General features: G+C 39.3%; 1 protein-coding gene across 8 annotated transcripts in view; it reads right to left on the bottom strand.

The window, feature by feature from the left end:
* Positions 1-21,903, bottom strand: part of LOC100692144 (uncharacterized) — a 49,777-nt gene that overhangs the window by 11,478 nt on the left and 16,396 nt on the right. For 5 of the 8 annotated variants that reach the window (XM_025897279.1, XM_025897280.1, XM_025897276.1 and 2 more), the window contains exons 20-22: positions 21,763-21,895; positions 21,609-21,676; positions 21,434-21,524 (exon numbers count right to left, since the gene is read on the bottom strand). In XM_025897279.1, the coding sequence (XP_025753064.1) occupies positions 21,434-21,524; positions 21,609-21,676; positions 21,763-21,895 (292 nt within the window). Of the gene's footprint in view, positions 1-12,496; positions 13,216-13,648; positions 13,712-13,914; positions 14,017-14,335; positions 14,465-14,693; positions 14,899-14,985; positions 15,337-18,476; positions 18,521-18,673; positions 18,738-19,517; positions 19,586-19,669; positions 19,803-19,925; positions 20,090-21,433; positions 21,525-21,608; positions 21,677-21,762; positions 21,896-21,903 lie in introns of those variants that run through there. The other 3 variants (XM_019366702.2, XM_019366704.2, XM_019366703.2) reach the window with 2 other exon arrangements.

Raw genomic sequence — 21,903 nt, 5'->3', positions numbered from 1 at the left:
ACACATAACATCCTTATAGAATATGATGTAACACTATAGATCAACTTACCTCAGAATATATAAAGCATATAAACAATTACAGCAATATGATGCAACAAACACAGCAGTGCTACTAATCCAAAATACTCAAAGCTTCATAGAATTGAAACAAACATTTATTTTTAGCTCCGTTCTGCTGCTGATACATACTTTAGGTTTCTGAATATTAAACTTGTTGCTGCCTTTCATAGTGTTTAACTTGAAGGCCCTGAGTACTTTCTCCCACACTGAAAACACTGGAATGGTAAAATTATTTGAACATTTCCTAATAAGACTGATTCAGGACAGACAATTAGTTATTTTAAACTTTTCTAGCAGTCCTTCACAAACAGGGAACAGTCTGCCTATTCTCTCCATCTGTCAGCTGCTGCTGGCTCTTCCTCCTCCTCTTCCTCACACACTGCTGAGTTTGTCCTGGTGGATCATCAGGGGTGCAAAGCCTCACAGATGATGTGCAGCAGTGGGTCCCTCAGTCTGTCCTCACTCTGGACACTTGCAGTTGTCACACATGGAAATCAAATGTGATAAGCTGCAGGATTCAAACACAAGTGTAACTGTCACATGTTCATACTTTTATTACACAATTACCATCTGATTTTGAGTCAGCTAGCTTGAGTATATATAGGTTTCGTTTTCCCGCCTACGCGGATTTTCACATTTTATAACAAACGAAACTGAAAATGAGCACCTACAGGTGTTGTACCTGTCGAGATTTGTATGCCCCCCTCAAAACACATGGATTGAAATAAATCAGAGGAGGCAACTTTTAAATGTATTCATAAAATTAACATGTTTTGTATTCGTGTACGTCCTGAAAAGGTCACACAATCCACTTACACAGGATGGTAACGGTATCAGCAGCCTCAGAGTTGCCTTGCCGAAAAAAATACTGCATGCCCTGCTGTAAAGAACTAATGATAATAATAATGGATTGGATTTATATAGCGCTTTTCAAGGCACCCAAAGCGCTTTACAATGCCATTATTCATTCACGCTCACATTCATACACTGGTGGAGGCAAGCTACAGTTGTAGCCACAGCTGCCCTGGGGCAGACTGACAGAGGCGAGGCTGCCATATCGCGCCATCGGCCCCTCTGGCGCCATAACTATCGGCGAGGGGCCGATGGCGCCATAACTATCGGCGAGGGGCCGATAGTTATGATCACTCATAACTAGACGGTTATGAGTGATGTGACACTTTCTACATAATCACACGTTCTCTGACCTACTTTTGTGAGTTTCATATGTGTATGAAAATTTCTGGTTGAAAAGACACGGGGTGCAGATTTCGGCAGCTTAACGTTTGCCTTGCCCAGGGCATGCACCGGTCACTGGGCAACTTCCGTCACGATTATTTATTTTGCTCTGAAGCAAGACTGGAGCCTCAGCTGCTCCTGTGAGAAAAACATGAAACTTCAATGTGAAGAAGATGGACTACAATGTGAAGAAGATGGACTACAATGTGAAGAAGATGGACTACAAAATGGGGACTTCCTTGAACTGTCATATCATTTTCCCCCATATGACCTTAAAATCCATGCTAAATGAGTTATTCCATTTCCAGGGACGGATCTAGAAGGGTGGCATGGGGTGGCATGTGCCACCCTAAAATGATCTCTTACCACCCCAAGTGCCACCCTAGTTTCGCATATGACAGTGTTGTTTATTAAAATACGATAGCATTAACACTTTGAGCGTAGTTACAGTTAACAGTGAATATAAATTCTAAAACTGAAAATATTCCAGTGTTACCCCCTTCAACCATTAACAAATGGTTCAGCCCCAGAATGGCTTTATTTTTTGTTTTCACTAGCAACCCAGAGCCAGTGATGGGAAAAATGGCGTTATAAGTAACGGTGTTACTAACGGCGTTACTTTTTTCAGTAACGAGTAGTGATAAACAATATATACGTGTGTTTTTTCCTCAATAGTTTTGTCACGTTTACTGTCTAAGGACAGCGCTTATGAGCAAAAAATTAAAACAAAACAAAACAAAAAAAACCCCAAAACAACCCTTTTGTGTTGGTGGAAAAATGTACAATGTCAACTAATCAGAAATGATATGGTAATTTCAAGAGATATACTCTAAAACACTTCTAACAGCTAAGAGTCAGAGAGTGGAAACACACACACACTGCAGATTTTACTTGCAAGGGCAGTCACAGAGCGCTCACACGAGAGTGGGGGCCCTGTGATCAGCGCTCTGTTCTTGCACTTGTCTTTATTTATATACAAGAAGAGTAATACAACAGTGGATACATTTGTTCAGTGGAATGTTGATACGTGACCATGTGCGTATGTGAGTGTATGTGTGTGTGTGTGTGTGTGTGTGTGTGTGTGTGGTTTGTGGGAAGCGGTTCCTTTTCCCAGTACAGTGAAACTACTTGTTCAGCTCTTACTATCGCTGTGGGAACTGATAAAAGAGAACAGAACAAATCTTATAGTCTAAGACATCAAAAGGTTATTATGCAGTATTCTATCACATCTAAACTTATATCATTAAAAGCTTATACTGACTACTAAGTACAATTTTCCATTGACAGGTAACATGACATTTGGTTGTTTAGGAAGAGGGGGAAATTTTAGGTGTGTGTGTGTGAGAGAGAGAGAGAGAAAGCAGAAAAAAGAGAGAGAGCGAGTTTTTAGATGTGAGAGATTTGTGACGTTTAGCGTGTTTGGAGTGTGTAGTTAATGTGTTGTCTTGTGTAGTTAGTGTGTAGTGTTGTGGATAGTTTTGGGTTGTGTGTCAGAACAATGAGGTGACTGCTGTCTCCAGGTAGAAAGAGGAGTGATACACCTGCTGCTGTCAGACCTGCAGGTATCAGGCTGTGATGTTCTCCTTTATAGTGGACAGAAATATTTGGAGTGGCACAAATAATTTGTGTGATATCTTATTGAATGCAGGACACCTGATTGTCATGTAAATAGTTTGAAATGGTTATAAAAAACAAGGTAAAATGTAAAATGGGTGCAAATAACTTTGTTGTTTGCAAACCTTGTGCATAGGATTTTAAAACTGACAATTAATATTTGCATTTAAAGTTATGAAATATGATTCAATAAACTTGTTTGTGGTTGTTACAGTAAAAAATATAACTTTTTTTACTCTGATTTTATGTTTTTTGTCTGATTTTAGATCAATTGTGTTAATACAGTATGTCAAAATGAAAACTTAACTGTAAATTCAGACACGTGAGGTTGTGCTGAAAAGGATGATACCAAACAAGGCAAAGTAAATAGTTTTTAAAGGTGAAATGTGGAGGGAAAATCAAAAGTAGTTAAAAATGGCCAATTATACCCTGGACCCCAGAGGGTTAAACATTTTTTTTAACATTTTTTTAACAAGTAACGCAATAGTTATTTTTCCCAGTAATTAATTACTTTTAGAATCTTGTAACTCAGTTACTAACTCAGTTAGTTTTTTGAAGAAGTAACTAGTATTTATAATTAATTACTTTTTCAAAGTAACTTGCCCAACACTGGCCAGAGCACATTCTGAATAACACCATGGTGTGGTGGCAGATTTCTTTTCTCATGTATTAATCATATATTTTAACCATATCACTTTAGTATAGTAAGAGCACTCCTGTCACCAGTTTGTATGCATGTGGAATGTGATCACAAGTGAGGCCCAAGTTTTATTGCACCTTCACAGCAGACTCGTTTTCCTCTTGAGGGCTCTGGAAATCCTGTTCAGATGAGGTGACGGTTGGTCGGAGCTTTTCTTAGACTGAACAGTTAAGGATCTGCTAATAATTGATCTGTTGTGGAATGTTCTTTGTTTAAGAGTGTCTGTGTCTGCATATATAAGATGTAAGGGCGGTGGCCACAATTCAGAGATGGTCCTAGTGTTTCACTGGGATGCTCTCTCCACATTGCAATGTGTTCATTAAACCCACTTCAAATCAAGCTCACTGGGTGTGTTGCAGGTTATTGTTAAATTTTCCACAACAATTTGGCATTGTCGGGCAGGGTTCCTCCGGTGAGTTTCGCTGAACTACGGGCACGCGGTGACTGGCCATCCTGAGGTAAAATTGCCTCAGTCCCACCATTCCTTTGTTTTCAAAAAGGGGGAAACCGCGAGGTGTGCTTCAGCGACTCACACATGCAGGAATTTTTTAACGAACCAAGAGACGGACTGCAAATGATTTGCAATGGTGAGCTGCTTTGATTTGGGCAGGGTTTTTAACCAGACCGATGGGGAAAGCCTCGGTTCTTTATTATTGCAACAAGTAGATGCAGGGTCCTAGAAACTCAACGAATTTGGGTATCCTAGTGTGAGAAATTGCGTCTTGTTGCGCTAGTAAGTGCAGGATCTTAGAAGCTCTATAATTTGGGCGTTCTAGTGTATGGTATTTTAGCATTTTTGCACCAGTGAAAAAAGGGAGAAAGGCCGAACAGCGGACGCACTTGTTCGTACAAAGGAAGCTGAGCTCAGCAAGACGGCTACTGGAGCTGTGGGAGGCATTCCTCTACGTGGTCTGGTTGAAAACTCCAAGTGTGTGAAAGATGGTTGTGTGATAGAAAGAGATCTTGACAGGGATAAGAGTTTTGTTGTTGTTGTTGTTGTTGTTGTTGTTGTTGTTGTTTGTTTGTTTGTTTTGTTTTGGATGGACCACTGGGAGGGAAGCTTTGGGAATACGACGCCTGATTTCAGGACTGTTGTCCTTAGTTCAGACTCTTAGACTCTGTCCTTAGTTTATGGTGTTTAACACTTTTGCACTAGAAGGGAAAGGCTGGACGGTGAATGCGCTTGTCCACAAAGCTGAGCCCAGCAGTACAGCCAGTGAGGCCGTAGGAGGCATCCCTCCGGGTGGTCGGAGGAAATCCAGGTTTTGATTGTATGATTTTGTTTTTCCTTCAGAAATGTGGGAAAGAATACATGGAGCATGAAGTGTGTAGAAACTGAGGAAGGCAGTGAAGAGAAGTGCGTGTGTGTGTGTGTGTGTGTGTGTGTGTGTGTGTGTGTGTGTGTGTGTGTGTGTAAGAAGTGCTGTGGGCGTGTGTATAACAGAGAGTGATGGATAGAAGAATAAGAGAGGGAAAGTGTTATTGAGCAGTGATGAAAATGGTATTAAATAAATGTTTTAGTGTGTTAGTACAGGTGGCTACGGAACTGGATCACCGTCCTCCACAAGCACAGCGGCTGGAGCAAAATGACAGATTAATTCAATTCAATTCAATTCAATTTTATTTATATAGCGCCAAATCACAACAAAAGTCGCCTCAAGGCGCTTTATATTGTACAGTAGATAGCACAATAATATTAATTAATATTATATCAATATTAATATCAATTAAGATTAACATAATTGGAACCACAGCCAGCTGTGTTTTGGCTGAATATATCACAGCTTCCCCTTCATGTAGACCTTACACTAAAGAACAAGCTTCGAGGGCAATCAATCTCTCCCTGAAGACAAAAATGCAGTTCGAGAGCAACGGTGTCGACTTCAAGAGTCAACAAGGTGAACTGACAGCAACACTGCCCTAAACCCTAAACCCTAAAGGGTTCAGCAGCATGTTCGAATACCATTGTGAATGCAAGCATGCGCTCCTGATCACAAGTTGAGATGTTCACCAGCGACATCACTGTGTGTGAATGGACTTGAGAAGACTGTCTGAGTTTCACATTTGCCATACTGGGAGCTAAAATGGCAAAGTAAGAGACTGAAAAGATTGAAAGACATAAGGCAAAGCTGAAGAAGAACGGCCCACTGGCTTCTGACACGCCACAACCGTGAACTGCTGCAGATGTGGGAGAGGAGACAGCAGCTGTGAGAAATGGGAAGAGAGCATGGAGGAAAAATGAAGTTTGTTGTTGTTAATGTGAGAGCACATGAAAATTGGGTTGGAAAACTATGGCTGTCTGTCCTGTGGAGGTTGATAAAGAGTCCGTAGGATCGCAACAAAGGTAAAACTAAAACGCACACAAACACACATAAACAGAGAAATGTGAAGGAAAGGCAGGTTTTAGGGACATGCCCTGCTGAATCTGCAGCTCCACTGCACACACAGCCATTAAACCTGCCTACTAACATACACACACATGCAATGAAGATCAGCTTGTTATCTCTCATCAGTGTTAAACTAGTGTAAATTTAACAGACACTTGTTATCAAATGCTGAGTGTATCCACTGCTGACAATTAACTCTCTAGATTGCAGGACAACAGTTTAACTTTTGTGAAAGAGAAACAAAAAGAGAGATTCTGGTATGACTGACCAATGATCAGATAATAAATTTAATTGTTAATATAGTAAATTGTGAGATGCTTTCTGCTTGATTGGTGCAGCATAAGTAATTTACTGTATGAAGGAAATTCTCTTTTGTGATAATATTTTGAACGTGCATTTCTGTTGTCCTATCAATTTAGTGGGTTATGAGCTGATATGCAAATTATTTGATTGTTACTAGATCAGGGAAAGATGACTGGATTATAAAACAAGTGAATAAGATGTAGCGGAGGGTTGAGTTTCCTGTTTCTGATGCATGGGTGAAGCTTGCATCCAGATATACACTCTGATTACCTGAGAAGAAACTTGTTTTGTGAAATACATGATGACATGTTACACGTTGACTTTTGGAGAAAAAAAAGGAGAAAAGATAAATAATATGATTGGGTCTGTGAAAATGAAAAATGAGTGAAAAAGCACAGACCTGGGGAAGAAATTCACATTCCAGTGATATAACATTGCTATTAAGTGTTTAGGAAGCATTTAATGGTGAACCTTAGTGTTGTGTGAACTGTGCAGCTGCTAATAAAAAAGGGGGGAAATTTCTCTGTGTATTTAGCAGGTGGAACTAGATCAGTTGGCCCTAGACTTTCCAGAATTGCGTGATATTCTTGAGCACTTGTGACTTGCAGTTGTGAAAAGCGGCCAGTAAATATGATGTGGGGAAAATGAACAAAGGTAGTGACTCTTAAGTCTGATTTCAGATCATGCAAGAATCAGTTATTAGTTAAAGCCAGAAGCAGTGACTGCAGCACTGCATGGCAGGTTCTAATCCCTACAGCATGTTGTTTCACCTGAAAGCAAAACTTTTCCTGTGATTTTTCTGGCAGATTTGGGGGTTTTGTTTTAGTACCAGGCTGATTCTGCCAGTTAGGTTTGGGTTGTTTTCTTTATCTAAGAGAAAGATTGTTTTTTTACACTTAGACATGTCCGGAACCGGGCCTAATATCTTTTTTTTGTAACAGTGCGCTTAGGAAAAACCTGCCAGGTATCATCCCTCTGGGGGTGATATTTTGTGTGTTGATGATTTAATTTTTAAGCAGATTGGAAGTAAGATTGGAAGTAAAAGCACTATAAAATACTTTACTGAGAGCAAATACAAGGTGAGCTTCTCCAGATTACAATGGTTTAGGAGAAGTACACCCACCTAGGACGCTGACCATATTAGATGGTAAGTCCTGTGTTTAAAAGGATTGTAGCGATTCAATCCATTTCAAAAGCAATAAGAATTGTTTTTATTTTTGGAATGATGTAATATTGCTGCCAGTGGATATTTAAATTCATGCGCGGTTTTCCACTATCAACAATGATTGGTATGAATGTATGTGACTGGACTGATGATGTGGACTGCAGTTTTGACTAAGTTGAGATTGAGATTAAAGACTGCACCTTTTTTGTTTGTTTTTTTTGGATTAGTCACTTCTAATGCCTAATCCACCCCAAACAGTGAAAAAAGGGTGGATGTATGTGTTTTTTTGTTTGCTTGTTTTTGCAGGAGCATGAGGACGACAGAGACCAGAGGAGGGGAGACTGTAGGACTGCAGATTTAACCCTTTAGATAGCACTTTTCTGTGTTACTGATTTTGTGTGAAGGAAACTGTTTTATTGGCTGCTTGTTGGTTACAGTATCAGAATGTATTGTTGGAAAATGTTACAGTGGGAAAATGTGTATTCAATGTGAAACACATAATGTGTTGAGACCAGTTTTACTTCTTCCACAGAAAAGGAGGGTTGACCACATGATTTACAGCAGCACCTCTGGAATCTGTTGATCCAGACCTGACCTCCAGGACGCTCATATTTTGCTAATATTTGTTTTCTCTGAGGATCTTTGTGGAGGATTCGGCACAGACACAGTGAAGTGAAGATAAAGCAGGATGTGCAGTGAACACAGAACATCTTATTGTTGGGCTCATTATCATATCACTGTTGAGCTCATAGTGTGAAAACAAGTGAGTGACATTATTTAAGAAAAGTCACTGGTTACAGTAGTTTTGATTAAACACATGGGATGATGATATGGACACGATAATGTTTTAATGATTTGGGGAAATAAACTGCACATGGCACACTTGTGTCTGTGGTGTTGTTTGCAAGTGTGAAGTTCGTATTAACTCACAGATTTTGTTATCTAGGTAATTGTGGTGTGGATGATGGCTTCAGGCGGAGCCAAACATTAGACCCACTTAACATGACATTAATATTGATTTTATTCTCTAACAGTTTTACAGGCCTGAAATGAAGCTCCAGAGGAGAATTTCTGATATTGGTTGAGAAATAATATTACTAATCTTTTTCTTTTTATTCTCCTAATTCTGGTGAGTTGACTCATGGGAGAGACCATGTGTCAAACAGGAAGGATTCCAGGTTTAACATGAAAACAATGTTTTCCATGATTTTACTGTTATTTGTGTGATTAATAGTTAATGTATTCAGGTATTAAACCTCTACAGGTGGTACATCCATGTTCACATAAGGGTTTGATGATGGTTGATACTTTTTCAAATTGTTAGAAGTTTTTCCTTCTAGTAAGGTGTTACAGGTTCAGCAGCCAAAGTATTGCTGGAAGAGATCTTCCCAAGGGTGGAATCTCCTGACTGAGATTGAGACTGGGTGCTAATCAGAAGTCTTCAGAGACCCAGCGGGAAGCAGGGACCATTCATGGCACAGCTGACAGCCCAGGCAGTGGTTGAGGTCAAGGGTCATGCCATTTGGGGTCCTGCTAGTCATCATGAGAAGATTCCAGAACAACAGCAATAACCATAAAGCTGCGTTGGAACGAGAGAGTGAGGGGTGAAAAAAGCGCCCTCCTCCAACAAGAGCGTGCCAAGCTCCAACTCAGCGACTGCAGAGCAGACTCTGTGTCACCCAAGAGGGATCAGTGAATGAATGCAGATAACACCTGCTTAAACAGCCAAGCAGTTTTGCATGAAGAAGTTCGGTGTGTTTTTGAGTTAAGGTGGTTGTTGGTGTGACGTTTCTAATCATTTTACAAATGATATGCATTTACACGACTCTCCGAACATCACATACTCTTTTTAGAGTCCTGAGCCTCAGTAAAAGTGACTGGAGTAATAATAGCATGCAAACTTTGCAGCTACTTAAATAATAATTATTTGTACTTTGTGTACATTTTGCAGGGCAGCTAGACTGTTTTTCTAGCATGTCGATTCCTGGTGCGTGAGTGCATTAGGGCCTCATTGTCTGAGTAAACATAAGAGTCTTTTGACATGTGTACGCAACTTTGACACATTATTTGACACCCTAAAGTTAAGTTGGGGTCCTTAGGGACTAGTAAAGCGCTATACAAATACAGGCCATTTACATTGTGAATTATTTGAGTACACAATGGTGTTGATGTTATGTTCAGTAGTTAGTAGTTAGAAACAAAATCTCCATGTTTGTTTTAATGTGATTCTAATGGGGTTGAATCCAAAGGGTGGAATGTGGTGGCAGATTTCTTTTCTCATGTGTTAATCATATATTTTAACCATATCACTTTAGTATAGTAAGAGCACTCCTGTCACCAGTTTGTATGCATGTGGAATGTGATCACAAGTGAGGCCCAAGTTTTATTGCACCTTCACAGCAGACTCGTTTTCCTCTTGAGGGCTCTGGAAATCCTGTTCAGATGAGGTGACAGTTGGTCGGAGCTTTTCTTAGACTGAACAGTTAAGGATCTGCTAATAATTGATCTGTTGTGGAATGTTCTTTGTTTAAGAGTGTCTGTGTCTGCATATATAAGATGTAAGGGCGGTGGCCACAATTCAGAGATGGTCCTAGTGTTTCACTGGGATGCTCTCTCCACATTGCAATGTGTTCATTAAACCCACTTCAAATCAAGCTCACTGGGTGTGTTGCAGGTTATTGTCAAATTTTCCACAACAATGGGCATGTCAGATTTCACACAGGTGGTTTGTTGTTACACTCTAGAAATGGAAGGTAAAGACTTAAGAGTTTTTGTTATTTATTTATTTACTTAATAATTTACTTAATAAAATTAAAGGAACAATTTGAAAACATATCAGGTCTCAGGAAAGGGAAAAAAACATGCTGCATATTTATACTGATGTGGGCTGGGCAAGCTGTTAAGAACGAGAGGATGCCACATCATTTGATGAAAAAAAAAAAATTATCAACCTACAGAGAGCTGAATTCATAGATATGCAGAAAATTAAAGTGAAAAAAATAATGCAGCACACCAGTGAACTTGCTGAAATTTCACTGCAGCAACTCAAAATGGAACTCAGTAGTTTGTATGGCCCCCACATGCTTTTATGCATGAACAACATCATCAACAAATCGTAATGATACAACGGCTGGTGTCCTCTGTGCTCTCCTCTCACAGGTGGACTAGGTCACCAGATCTCTGAGCTCCTGGACAGTTTGAGGCACAACCTGGTGGTAACAGATCGACTTAAACATAATGTCCCAGAGGTGTTCTACTGCAACTTTCAGCCTTTGGGAAGCAATATATCTAGTTATGTGAAAAACTGAATCTCGATTGCACAAATGTTTTTTTTCTTTTGGCTGCCCTTTAGGGGTGACTACAGTAGATCAGCTGCTTCCATCTCCCCCTGTCAGAAACATCTTCTTCTATCACACCAACCCTCTGCATGTTGCCCCTCATTACATCCATGAATCTTCTCTATGGTCTTCCTGTTTTCCTCCTGCCTGTCAATTCGATCTTTGACATCTGTTGTACAATATATCCGCTGTCCTCGTCCTCTGTTGACTGCTGTTTGACTGAGGAAGAATAAAGTAGTCGTGGTAAGCCAATCACATGACCAATTCAAGATGACAAAGCAACAAGGTGATATATACCAGTTTTTAAATTGTGCTGATAGGCCACGTAAAACCAGACTCATGATAAACAATATATACATGGTGTATTTTTCTGAATACTTTCGTCACGTTTACTAAGGACAGCGCTAGCAAGCACTCTCTGCTTATGACCAAAAAATTAAAAAACAAAACAAAAAACACCCCTTTTGTGTTGGTGGAAAAACTGTTTGTTGTTACACTCGAGAAATAGAATGAAGGTGAGATTTATTAACCCTCTGTGTGCCGCACCTCCAAATCACATGACTGATTTAAGCTGACATAGTAAAAAGCTAAATTCAGACTCGTGAGGTTGTGCTGAAAAGAATGATACAAAGCAAGGTAAGGAAAAAATAAATAAATAAATAAAACAATTTCAAGGTGAAAAACAAATGTAAAATCAAAAGGAGTCAAAAATGGTCATTTATGTTTTGGACCTCAGAGGGTGAACCCATCAAATCATGAAAAATTAGGTTTACATTTTTGTTCATGCCAGTACAGATTCCTGACATTTTGTGTAAATTTAAGCATGTAACAGTTAGATTTTTTTTCTAACAAAAAAAGTGTGAAACTTAAGTTAGACTCGTGTTCATAAATGAAACACCCATGTTGTGTAGCGTTCTGGATTGTATACTTATTGGGCTACATACTTATTTATTATACAGGCTACAGTACATAAAATCAGAATTTGCATGTTTTATGTAACTAAAATGTTTAATTATGTGGGCTACAGAAAATAAATAAGTTATAGACAATATTTATATGAAAAACGTGTATACTTCCTGCATTTGAATCATTTTAACCATATGCAACCACTTGCACGTGTTTAAAAAAAAAAAGGCTTTAACTTTGCCACCACCATTTGATTTCCTTCTTTAGATCCATCCCTGGGTGGTCGTGTGATGGTCTGGGGCAGCTCTGCTGCTCCAGGATGACTTACTGTTATTGATGGAACCATGAATTCTGCTCTCTGTCAGTAAATCCTGAAGGAGAATGTCCCCCATCAGCTAGTGCCCCAAAACTCAAGCACATTCAAAACACACCAGTAAATCCACCTCTGAATGCTTATAAAATAACAACAGGAAAGTTTTGTTATGGCCCGGTCAAAGTCTAGACTTTAATCAGACCGAGATGCTGTGGTACAACCTTAAACAGGCCGTTCATAGTCGAAGACCCTTCAGTGTGGCTGAATTAAAATAACACTGCAATTGAGTGTGGCTCAAAATTCATCCGCAGTTATGTGACTCATTTCCAAATATAAAAAATCCATGACTGAGTTGATTCTTGCTGCCACTCTGCTCATTATTTAAATTCCAAAATGAGGCCATAAATTATTATATACCATTATATACCTTTCTGCAAGAAAAATCACACAGTTAAATGAGAGTACATTTACTAGTTCATTTTCTTATACACCTTTTATTATTTCATCCTCTCTAGTACAGTATTAATGACTTTTCTCCTGCTGTTCCAAGTCACATGTAGCTGACTGATATTGCAATCAATCAGATTAAAATGAACAAAAGAAAAAATGGAAGAAACAAAATGTTAAACTGTATTTCATGGGTTAAAAATGAGTGAAAACATTTAGGAAAGTTTCTAAAATTGAGCCACATGGAGTGTGCTTTTTTATCTCTGACATTCAACATGAATCCACCAGAAGTACACGTAGCATCACAATTCCTCCTCCTTGAGACAGCAGCAGGTTAACAACAGTTACAAAGTGACGACCTGCACCGGGAAACTGATTTGAATAGTTCGATTTTAAAATCATGATTTCATGTTTCATTTCCAAATCCAATACAAACTTCCCTGGAATAGCCGGGATTCATGATGTGACCTCTTCTATATATTAACTTTGCACATTAACAGCTACTCAACACAATATTACACAGTACATCAAATCATTTCATTAAGCAGATGCAACAAGACAGATTTGCAAAGGCTCCTGTGACTTTTGCAACTTTTCTCTTGTGACTATCAGACAGTTTGATTTTCCTGGCAAGATGCTTTGTGTGAGTTGAATATCCGAGTCCACTCTTCAAGCTCTGCCTTCACGGCACTTGCATCAGGTCGGTCTTCTGGTTTCTCAGACAGCAATGAGTTAATAATTTGCTTCTGTTTGAAAACAAGAAAAAACACGGTGTAGGTGTAATTATTTTACGTGTAATTGGGTTGTTGTTTTGAATAATCAACACTGCTATCAATACATTTTTCAAAAAACATGTCTCTCTGTGCAAAATGGGTTTAAAAACATAAACAACTGTGGGATACTGTTAGTCCATGATTTGAACCGGGGAAACAAATTGTGGCAGGATCAGCATGATAATATTTGTATCCCACTGTAACTTTACTGTATAAAGAGCTAACATCGCTAAAATTTCATTATAGGAAGTGTTTGTGAACTAAAAATCAAGAATGTGGGATACTGGTGCAACCCCACCCCCCCCGCAATGGCTCAGTGCCTAATGAACCCAATGTAAGTTTTATCACTACTCTGCTGATGACCATCCTGTCAAAATCTAAGCACAGTATGAATATGGTAATTTACCTCTTTGGTAAAAGTCACTGAAAACTCTTCGGGGAACCTCTGCCTTCTGACGTCAGGCCAAATCTGGTGTTAATGAAGTGATTAAAGAACAAAGAGGACATTAGTTTATACAATAATCGTTCCAGTTACACTTGTTTGAGGAATGAAAATATTTAAAACACACAAAAAAGCTGTGCCAGAAGAAACCAGCTACAGGTGCCTAGTTATTGGTATATAATAACTCCATGCATATGCACAGTGGTTAAAATGACTGCAGTGAATCTCACCTTTGCTCTTTCATAGCCAGTAGAAAGTTTCCAAAGGAGTTCAAAGAATATCAGCCCCAAAGCAAACATGTCCACTTTTCTGTTGTACTTCCTCTCACTCCTCTGTGATAGGCAAACAGTCAAAGGACAAATGGTATCTTAAGTATCTGATGTCATATTTTTCTCAGTCATTGTGCAAAATTTTACAGTTATGCTTGAATTCAACAAATCTTTTTGTCTTTCAGTTTTATTGCTTAATTTGAGGGTCAAATAAAATTCTGCGGGAACAGAAGCTGATGATTTTACAGCTCTCACCACTAAAGAGAGGTGAGACTGAGCTTTGTTAAGTGTCACATGTAGTACTTAGGCCAATTATAAAATCCTATTTATTAACCAATGAAACACAAGAAGTAAACATTATCGTCAGTATAGACCATCTCACTTGTTCAGGAGCCATGTAAGATGGAGTTCCTTTGCACACTGTTCTCTCCTCATCATCATCATCACTGGTGACCAGACCAAAATCCCCAATCTTCACTTCTCCTTCCACTCCAAACATGATGTTTGCAGGCTTTGCATTCAAAATAAAAAACAAACACAACAAATAAACCTCTGACTCACACATTTACTGCCTGCATATCTGTTGACAATCAATATGGCATCTGTTATGTGTCTCAGTGCGCCTAAAGACCCTTGTCATAGTAAACCAGAGGACACATTAAGGGGTTACACACTTGAAGTACCTTCTAATTTCAGCAGAACAATTTTATTTTGTCTTGAAATTCGCTGCGTTGTCTCACCTTAAGGTCTCTGTGGATGTGGTTCTTGGAGTGAATATACTCGACTCCACAAACTATTTCTTGAGCAATTCTCAGACTTTCTTCTCTTCGCTTGGAGTCTTGCACACTCTCTTTATTCTTCTCATCAATCCAGTCTCTCAGTGTGTTTTTGGCACATAACTCCATCTGAATATACAGGAACTTTGACTCTGAGTTACCTTCATGGCTAAAAATGTAAAAACAGCAAAAAGTGATGCAAATATTTAACTTTTTAACAGAAAATTAATATTAAAAGTAGGTCCACAGGACTCACTGTGAAGAGGCGTAACTGTCATAACTGTCATCTCTAAGGTCCCACTCGTATCCAGTATCCTGCATCCAGAACGTGTAATATCTAACAATGTTACGGTGGAAGAGGTCTGATAATGTTCTCACCTCTCGAAGAGATTTTCTGAAACACAATAAGAAAAGCGTCAGTACAGAAAGTGCACAAGTACCGAACATATAACACTGAATGCTGGAATCCTGCCATGGCATACTTAACTCTTTATAGCAGCCGACCTTCACAGCATATTCTATCTTCAGTTTTTTATCTCTTACTTTGTAAACAGAACCAAAGGCCCCCTTACCAAGACGCTCCAAGGGTTCAAATTCTGAAGTAAACCTGTGGACAGCAACACTATTATTTATGCAAAAATGCAATAAAATTAATTGATCAAATACAGAAAGCTCTTATCAACTTATTCAAAATCCTAGATGGCAGCATGTCTGTGTGCGTGTGTGTGTGTGCGTGTGTGTGCGTGTGTGTGTGTGTGTGTGTTGACTGAGTGACTGAGGTATTTCTGAAAACTACCAGTGATTTTGGCAGGTTTTTCTGCACGGCACGGTTACTTGACACTTACCCTTGGCTTACATTAAAATTGTTACTTAGACTGTGGTCATTAGACTGCTGCTGAAGCTAAAAAGCTCTCCAAGTTGACGTCAAGCTATGTCCAGCTGTAGGGCTGCTCAATTAATCGAATTTTAATCTCGATTACGATCTGGGTTTTCAACGATCATTAAAAATGACTGAGCCGATTCTTAGCACCTCCCTCGTGCTTTACTCTCGCGCTGCTCCGTGTGGCAAATCGAGTGCACCTCTCTGCGTTTCGAACACGCGTCACAACAATTAAGAGGACCCGAGGGAAGCTCGAAAAGCTCGAAAAGCTAAGCAGAAGTTATTTGGAGAGGAGAGGATAGGATAATGGCTGCTGAAGAAAGAATGCCGTTGGTTGAAAAGAGAGGTAAAACGACTTCAGTGGTGTGGAAACCAATGTTCCCTCTAACCTGCGCACGTGCGCAATTGCGCACTGCTGGCACGGTCTCTGCGCACAGAAAATCTGCGTTGCGCACAAAAAAAATCTAACCTGAATTGAAATTAAAATTAAAACTTTAACAATTCTGTTTTGCAGTGTTAGTCAGTAAGTGACTGGCTGCTCCTGTATGGGATTAGAACGATGCCACCTTATCCTATAGTCCAGCCAATAATGCGATTCACATTCGTATATACGCAGCCAATCAACGTGGTTGACAGGCTATGACAGCGTCCTTATGTGCCGACACCGGTGTTTTAGCTAGCAAAGCGGCGTGGCTGATGTGCAGTGAAGCCACGTTAATGACAACGTGTACAACCATTGGAGATGTGAGCAGGACAGACGGAACAATTGACGGAAAAAGTGTGGACTTTATACCAGTTTTTAAATTGTGTTGATAGGCCACGTAAAACCAGAGTTATGATAAAAATATATGCAATGTTTGGTTTTCTTCCTGAATACTGTCGTTGTTTATATTTACTGCGGGAAGAAACGATAAAAACGGCGTTTTATAAGGAAAACGCTCGAAAGCGCTCTCCGCCTGTGAGCAAAAACAAAACCAAAAACCCCCCACCCTTTCCTATTGGTCGAAAAAAGTACCGTGTTGACCAATCAAAAAATGATATGGCAACGTGGCATCTAGTTGTTAAGAAACGGGGGGAAGTTTTAGGAGTGACGGCGGTGTTCTGAGATGTGAGAGATTTGAGACGTTTAGCGCAAATCTTGTGTAGTTAGTGTGTAGTGTAGTCAATAGTTTTGTTGTGTGTGTCAGAACAATGAGGCGACTGCTGAATGTTACAGGTGTTACAGGAGTGATACATCTCCTGTTGTCAGGCCTGCAGGTATCAGGCTGTTCTCCTTTATCTCATAGTGGACAGAAATTATTTTTTGGAGTGGCACAAATAATTTGTGTGGCATCAGATTTGATGCAGAACAGCTGATTGTTCTGTAAATAGTTTGAAATGTTTATTTAAAAAAACGCCTTGGCTGCATTAAAAAAAAAAAAAAGCTGCAAAACACTTTGTTGTTTGCCAAACTGAGTTACTTTTTTGAAGAAGTAACTATATAATTAATTGCCCAACATTGGTCATTATATACTGTATTTGGCAGACAGAGAGTTACAGACTCTCTCCCAGACCACAGACTCATAATACAAGTCAGAGCTTTATGAAAAAAAAAAAGAAAGAAAGAAAGTTGTGTTTTCAAAATTGGAGTTCAAGTTATTTTTACTTCCAATAGTGTTAACATACTACACAGGTCATGAACAGGATTTTTTAAATTTTCATTGTAAGTGGGCTAAAGCAGTTAATTAAAAGTAGTCTAACAGAAATGTAAATGCTGTAATTTGATTATTTTAATAAACCATGTAACTTGGATGGATTAGATGCTGGCGTGACCACAGTGCACACGTCTGATGTCGCTCACAGTGGTCCAAGGGATCGCTCAGGGAGTTTGTGTGTTCACTCAGACACATGAAATATTTGAGGGAACATTGGTGGAAACATTATGGGTTCGCGGAGTCAGACGTGGATCAAATATTGTGCAGTATTTTGAAGTTCACTAAACATAGATGTTTACATTTTTCATTTATTTTTTATATTGCAAACATTTGCACTGTAATCAGTATTTGCACACTATTTTATATTATTTTTTGACAATCTTTAAAGCCATTATTCAATACATTGTTATTGTTAAATAAATATCGTCAAATAATCGAGATCTCAATTTCAGTGAAAATAATCGTGATTATCATTTTTGCCATAATCGAGCAGCCCTATCCAGCTGCTCCATAAGCAACAACTGTTTCCAATTCTGGATTTACCCTTCTAAAGGATCTCTTGTTTCTCATACACACAAAGTGGACTTGCATTTACCATAAATGACCCCAGAGATCTGCGCTACTGTCACTTTTTGGCCATGAAAGCTCCTCACCTTCTGGAAGTGTACTGGCAAAATGCCTGATGGGCCCAAACCCATCATGGAAAGGAAAATGTTTTCTTTCTTGTGTCCCATTTGACTGAACTGCTTTTCCTTTGTATTTTCATTTGTTTATTAATTTTTTACTTTATAGAACTTTATCACTGAATATGTTTCTGTTTACTAATAACATTGTCACTCAAAACAAAACATTGAAAAAAATCGACTGGATTTTTTTTAGCGGCACTGACTTGAATTTAATTAATTTGTCTGCATGAACTCTGAGGAAGGAAAGAATATATAAATGATATTGCACCTTTATGACTTGGGCTTGTTAATTATTTTGAATCTGTAGTGAAAGCCACCACAGAGGCTAAGACTCCTTTTCAGTGCTCTTAAATTGTAATACTGTATGTCATGGACCATGTACAGCTAATAGGACACAGACATTAAGTCATTACCTATCCCCATTCTCTTCTCCTTTGTGGACTTGCCCTTTATTAAAGTGGTTTAAAATAAAATTCTTGTTGAGTACCTGACAGATGTGCTAGTCTCAGACCCAGAAGATACAGAGAATGCCTAAAATGCATAAACAAGTATTTGGTTTTTACAGCGAAAATTTGACATAATGGTAAAACATAAACATGGTTCTGCTCCTATTGTTGTTTACTATTGTTCTATTACTATTAATGTATTACTGTTGTTATTACTTTGAATTATGTTAGAACAGACCTGGGAATCAGAAGGGTTTGAGGAGTTACTTGCAGTGTTTTGTGATGATGATTCACTGTTGTTCCTAGAAAAAGATGATACAATTACTTCATAGCCTGCACTGTACACAATGCTGTAAACATGTTTATATAGTTATAATTATTGGTTGGTTTCGATAATCGATTTTAAGATTAAAATGGATTTTAGCTTGAATAAAGCGATATCGATTAATTAAATCGTGAATCGATTTTTAAATATAAATGTATTTTGCCAGAAATGCCAGAATCTCAGGTTAAACCTCACAAAACTATCTCAAAAACCACCAAACAGCTAAAACAGTAAACGAGAGCAGGTAAACGGATTCCACACAAATATGTAAACACAAAGAGCTGACCTGATCATCATCAGAATCTGTGAGATGTCGACTTTCTCACCCAACGACACAGACACGCCGTCGGGTATAAAAATCGACAGCTCACAGATTCTGAAGCTTCAGGTTTGTCTCTCTTCAAACAAAATTGATTGAACCAGCAGCAAAAGAAGATCAAACCTATGCTTCACATTTTGCTTCACATAAACATCATTAATTCCCTCTTACTTTTGCTGTTTTGTTTCCACCACGATTAAATCACACTTCCTGCACAGCTCGCTCTCTCTCTGTTTTCTGCATTACTTGCTTGCTTATTACCCACCAGTCTAACATTGTTTACAGCGCTGTCGGCTGCTGTTTTTTTTATGATTTCTGACAAGAAAGCCTCATTTCTGCAGTTGGGACCTTGTGAATCATAATCGAATCGACTCTAGAAATCGGTGACGATATCCAGCTCTAGTTATAATACTGTCCTGGTGTCAGTAAGTGCCTTACTGTGTAACTGATGATGCTAATGATTCAGGTGGAGCACCATCTTCCGATGCTGTTGGCCTGATGGACACCTAAAGCACACAGCAAAATCCTTTATTTTGTGCATATTTCCCCCAAAGGGAAGCCATTAATTAAGATGAAATATATGAAAATACCATGCTGTCCCAGTCTGGCTGTTCCTGAAGAGCAGACCAGGCTAACTCTGCTGCTCTCTGTTTGGCTTCCATGATGCTCTTCCCATCACCCACAGGATATTCCTTGTTGTCAATTATTAATTTGTAGAAAAAACTGTGTTGTGAAAAAATGGGAATGTTTTAGATCATTACATTGACAGTTTAATAGTGTTGAACATCAGTCAGGTGTTGGTGTCTGAAGATTCAACTGAAATGACAGAGTTTGACATATACTCACTGAGGAATATGAGACGGGCCGTCTTTCTTCACTTCGACATATGAATGGGAACGTCTGGTTTTCTGACAGTAGCGGTTGACAAGACTTTTGAAATCTGTCTCCGTAAAGCTGGTGTCCTTAGAGCTAGGAACCATCTGAACTGAAGATTCTGCTGCATTGTTTCTCTGTCAAGATAACAAGAAATACATCAGAGAGACAATTGCTCCAGGTTGGTTTTTCATTTCTCTTAAGCATGTTCTAGTTAGGCAAAACTAAACCAATTCTTCGCTCACTTTGAGGTACAGAACTGCACCCCTGCACAGAAGACTCCGCCCCCCGCCCCCAACGACTGGGTGGTGACACTATCCCCAGACAGTGTGAGGAGATCCCTTGGCAGGATCAATCCCCACAAAGCCCCAGGTCCTAGTAACATCCCTGGACAACCACTGAGAGACTGCGCTGTGGAACTCACAGATATCTTCACAGACATCTTTAGTACATCACTGAGCCAGGTTGTGGTTCCTGCATGCCTCAAAGCCTCCACCATCATTCCTGTACCAAAGAAGTTGTCTTTAACGACTACCATCCTGTCGCACTCACCTCCATCATTATGAAGTGCTTTGAACGGTTCCTCATGCATCAAATCAAGACCTCTCTTCCCCCCAACCTGGATCCAAAACCGCTCCACCGATGATGCAATTTCATCTGCCCTTCACTCAGCCCTCACACATCTGGACACTAAAGACTCATACATTACAATGCTGTTCATAGACTTTAGTTCAGCATTCAACACGACCATTCTCCAGAAACTCATTCACAAACTGGATCTGCTGGGCATCAGCACCTCGCTGAGTAACTGGCTGCTGGGTTTCCTGACAGGAAGACAGCAGACAGTACGGGTCGGCAGCAACACCTCCAGCACTAGAACACTGAACACTGGGGTTCCTTAAGGATGTGTGCTGAGCCCCCTTCTCTTCACTCTGCTGATGCACGACTGCACACCATCACATAGATACAACCTATTCATCAAATTTGCAGATGACACAACTGTGGTAGGTCACAGCAGCAACAATGATGAGACCTACAACAGGAGTAAAGTTAACAATCTGGCCTAGCATTGCAGCAAGAGATGCTCTATAGAGTTGAACTCTGATAAAAATCTGCAGGCAAATACAAAGTTGTTTAGGCATGAAGGTGAAAAGCAGTGTCTTGCACATGATTGTACATCATTTATATTAAAGCCTTGCACCAAAGGCTTTTCATACCTTGACTCGCTTGATGTGTTCCTTATATTGTTTTCAGTGCTCTCATTTTTGACAGCATTGTTAGGGAATAAAGTGAAGATATTTTATAGATTTTAAATGTGGAAAAGTCCTAACTCTAAATATAACATCAACCTCGCATCTTTCCATTGATGAGAGAAGATTAATGATACTAGTGTCACATTGCTTTTTTTAATTTAGTAGGCTAAATGTCGTTTAATCTTTCAGTATCATAGTTTTTACTAAATATTATGAGAAATGACAAACCTGGTCTGTGGATGGGTTTGATGACTCTTCAAATATTACAGATTCACTTTTATCTGTAGTCAGGCCCTGCGATGAGGACTCAATGGACTCCCTTAGGGAGAAGAAGAGGGGCATTGTTAGCATGCTATGTTCTTTTTATATAGTTATACTGTCCTGGTGTCAGTAAGTGCCTTACTGTGTAACTGATGATGCTAATGATTCAGGTGGAGCACCATCTTCCAATGCTGTTGGCCTGATGGACACCTAAAGCATACAGCAAAATCCTTTATTTTAATGCATATTTCCCCCAAAGGGAAGCCATTAATTAAGATGAAAATATATGAAAATACCATGCTGTCCCAGTCTGGCTGTTCCTGAAGAGCAGACCAGGCTAACTCTGCTGCTCTCTGTTTGGCTTCCATGATGCTCTTCCCATCACCCACAGGATATTCCTTGTTGTCAATTATTAATTTGTAGAAAAAACTGTGTTG

Source organism: Oreochromis niloticus, linkage group LG13 (assembly GCF_001858045.2).
Source record: "Oreochromis niloticus isolate F11D_XX linkage group LG13, O_niloticus_UMD_NMBU, whole genome shotgun sequence".
In the NCBI taxonomy this organism is placed as follows: Eukaryota; Metazoa; Chordata; class Actinopteri; order Cichliformes; family Cichlidae; genus Oreochromis; species Oreochromis niloticus.
The sequence above is the reverse complement of the archived record's forward strand: the minus strand, read 5'-3'. Positions and strand labels throughout refer to the sequence as shown.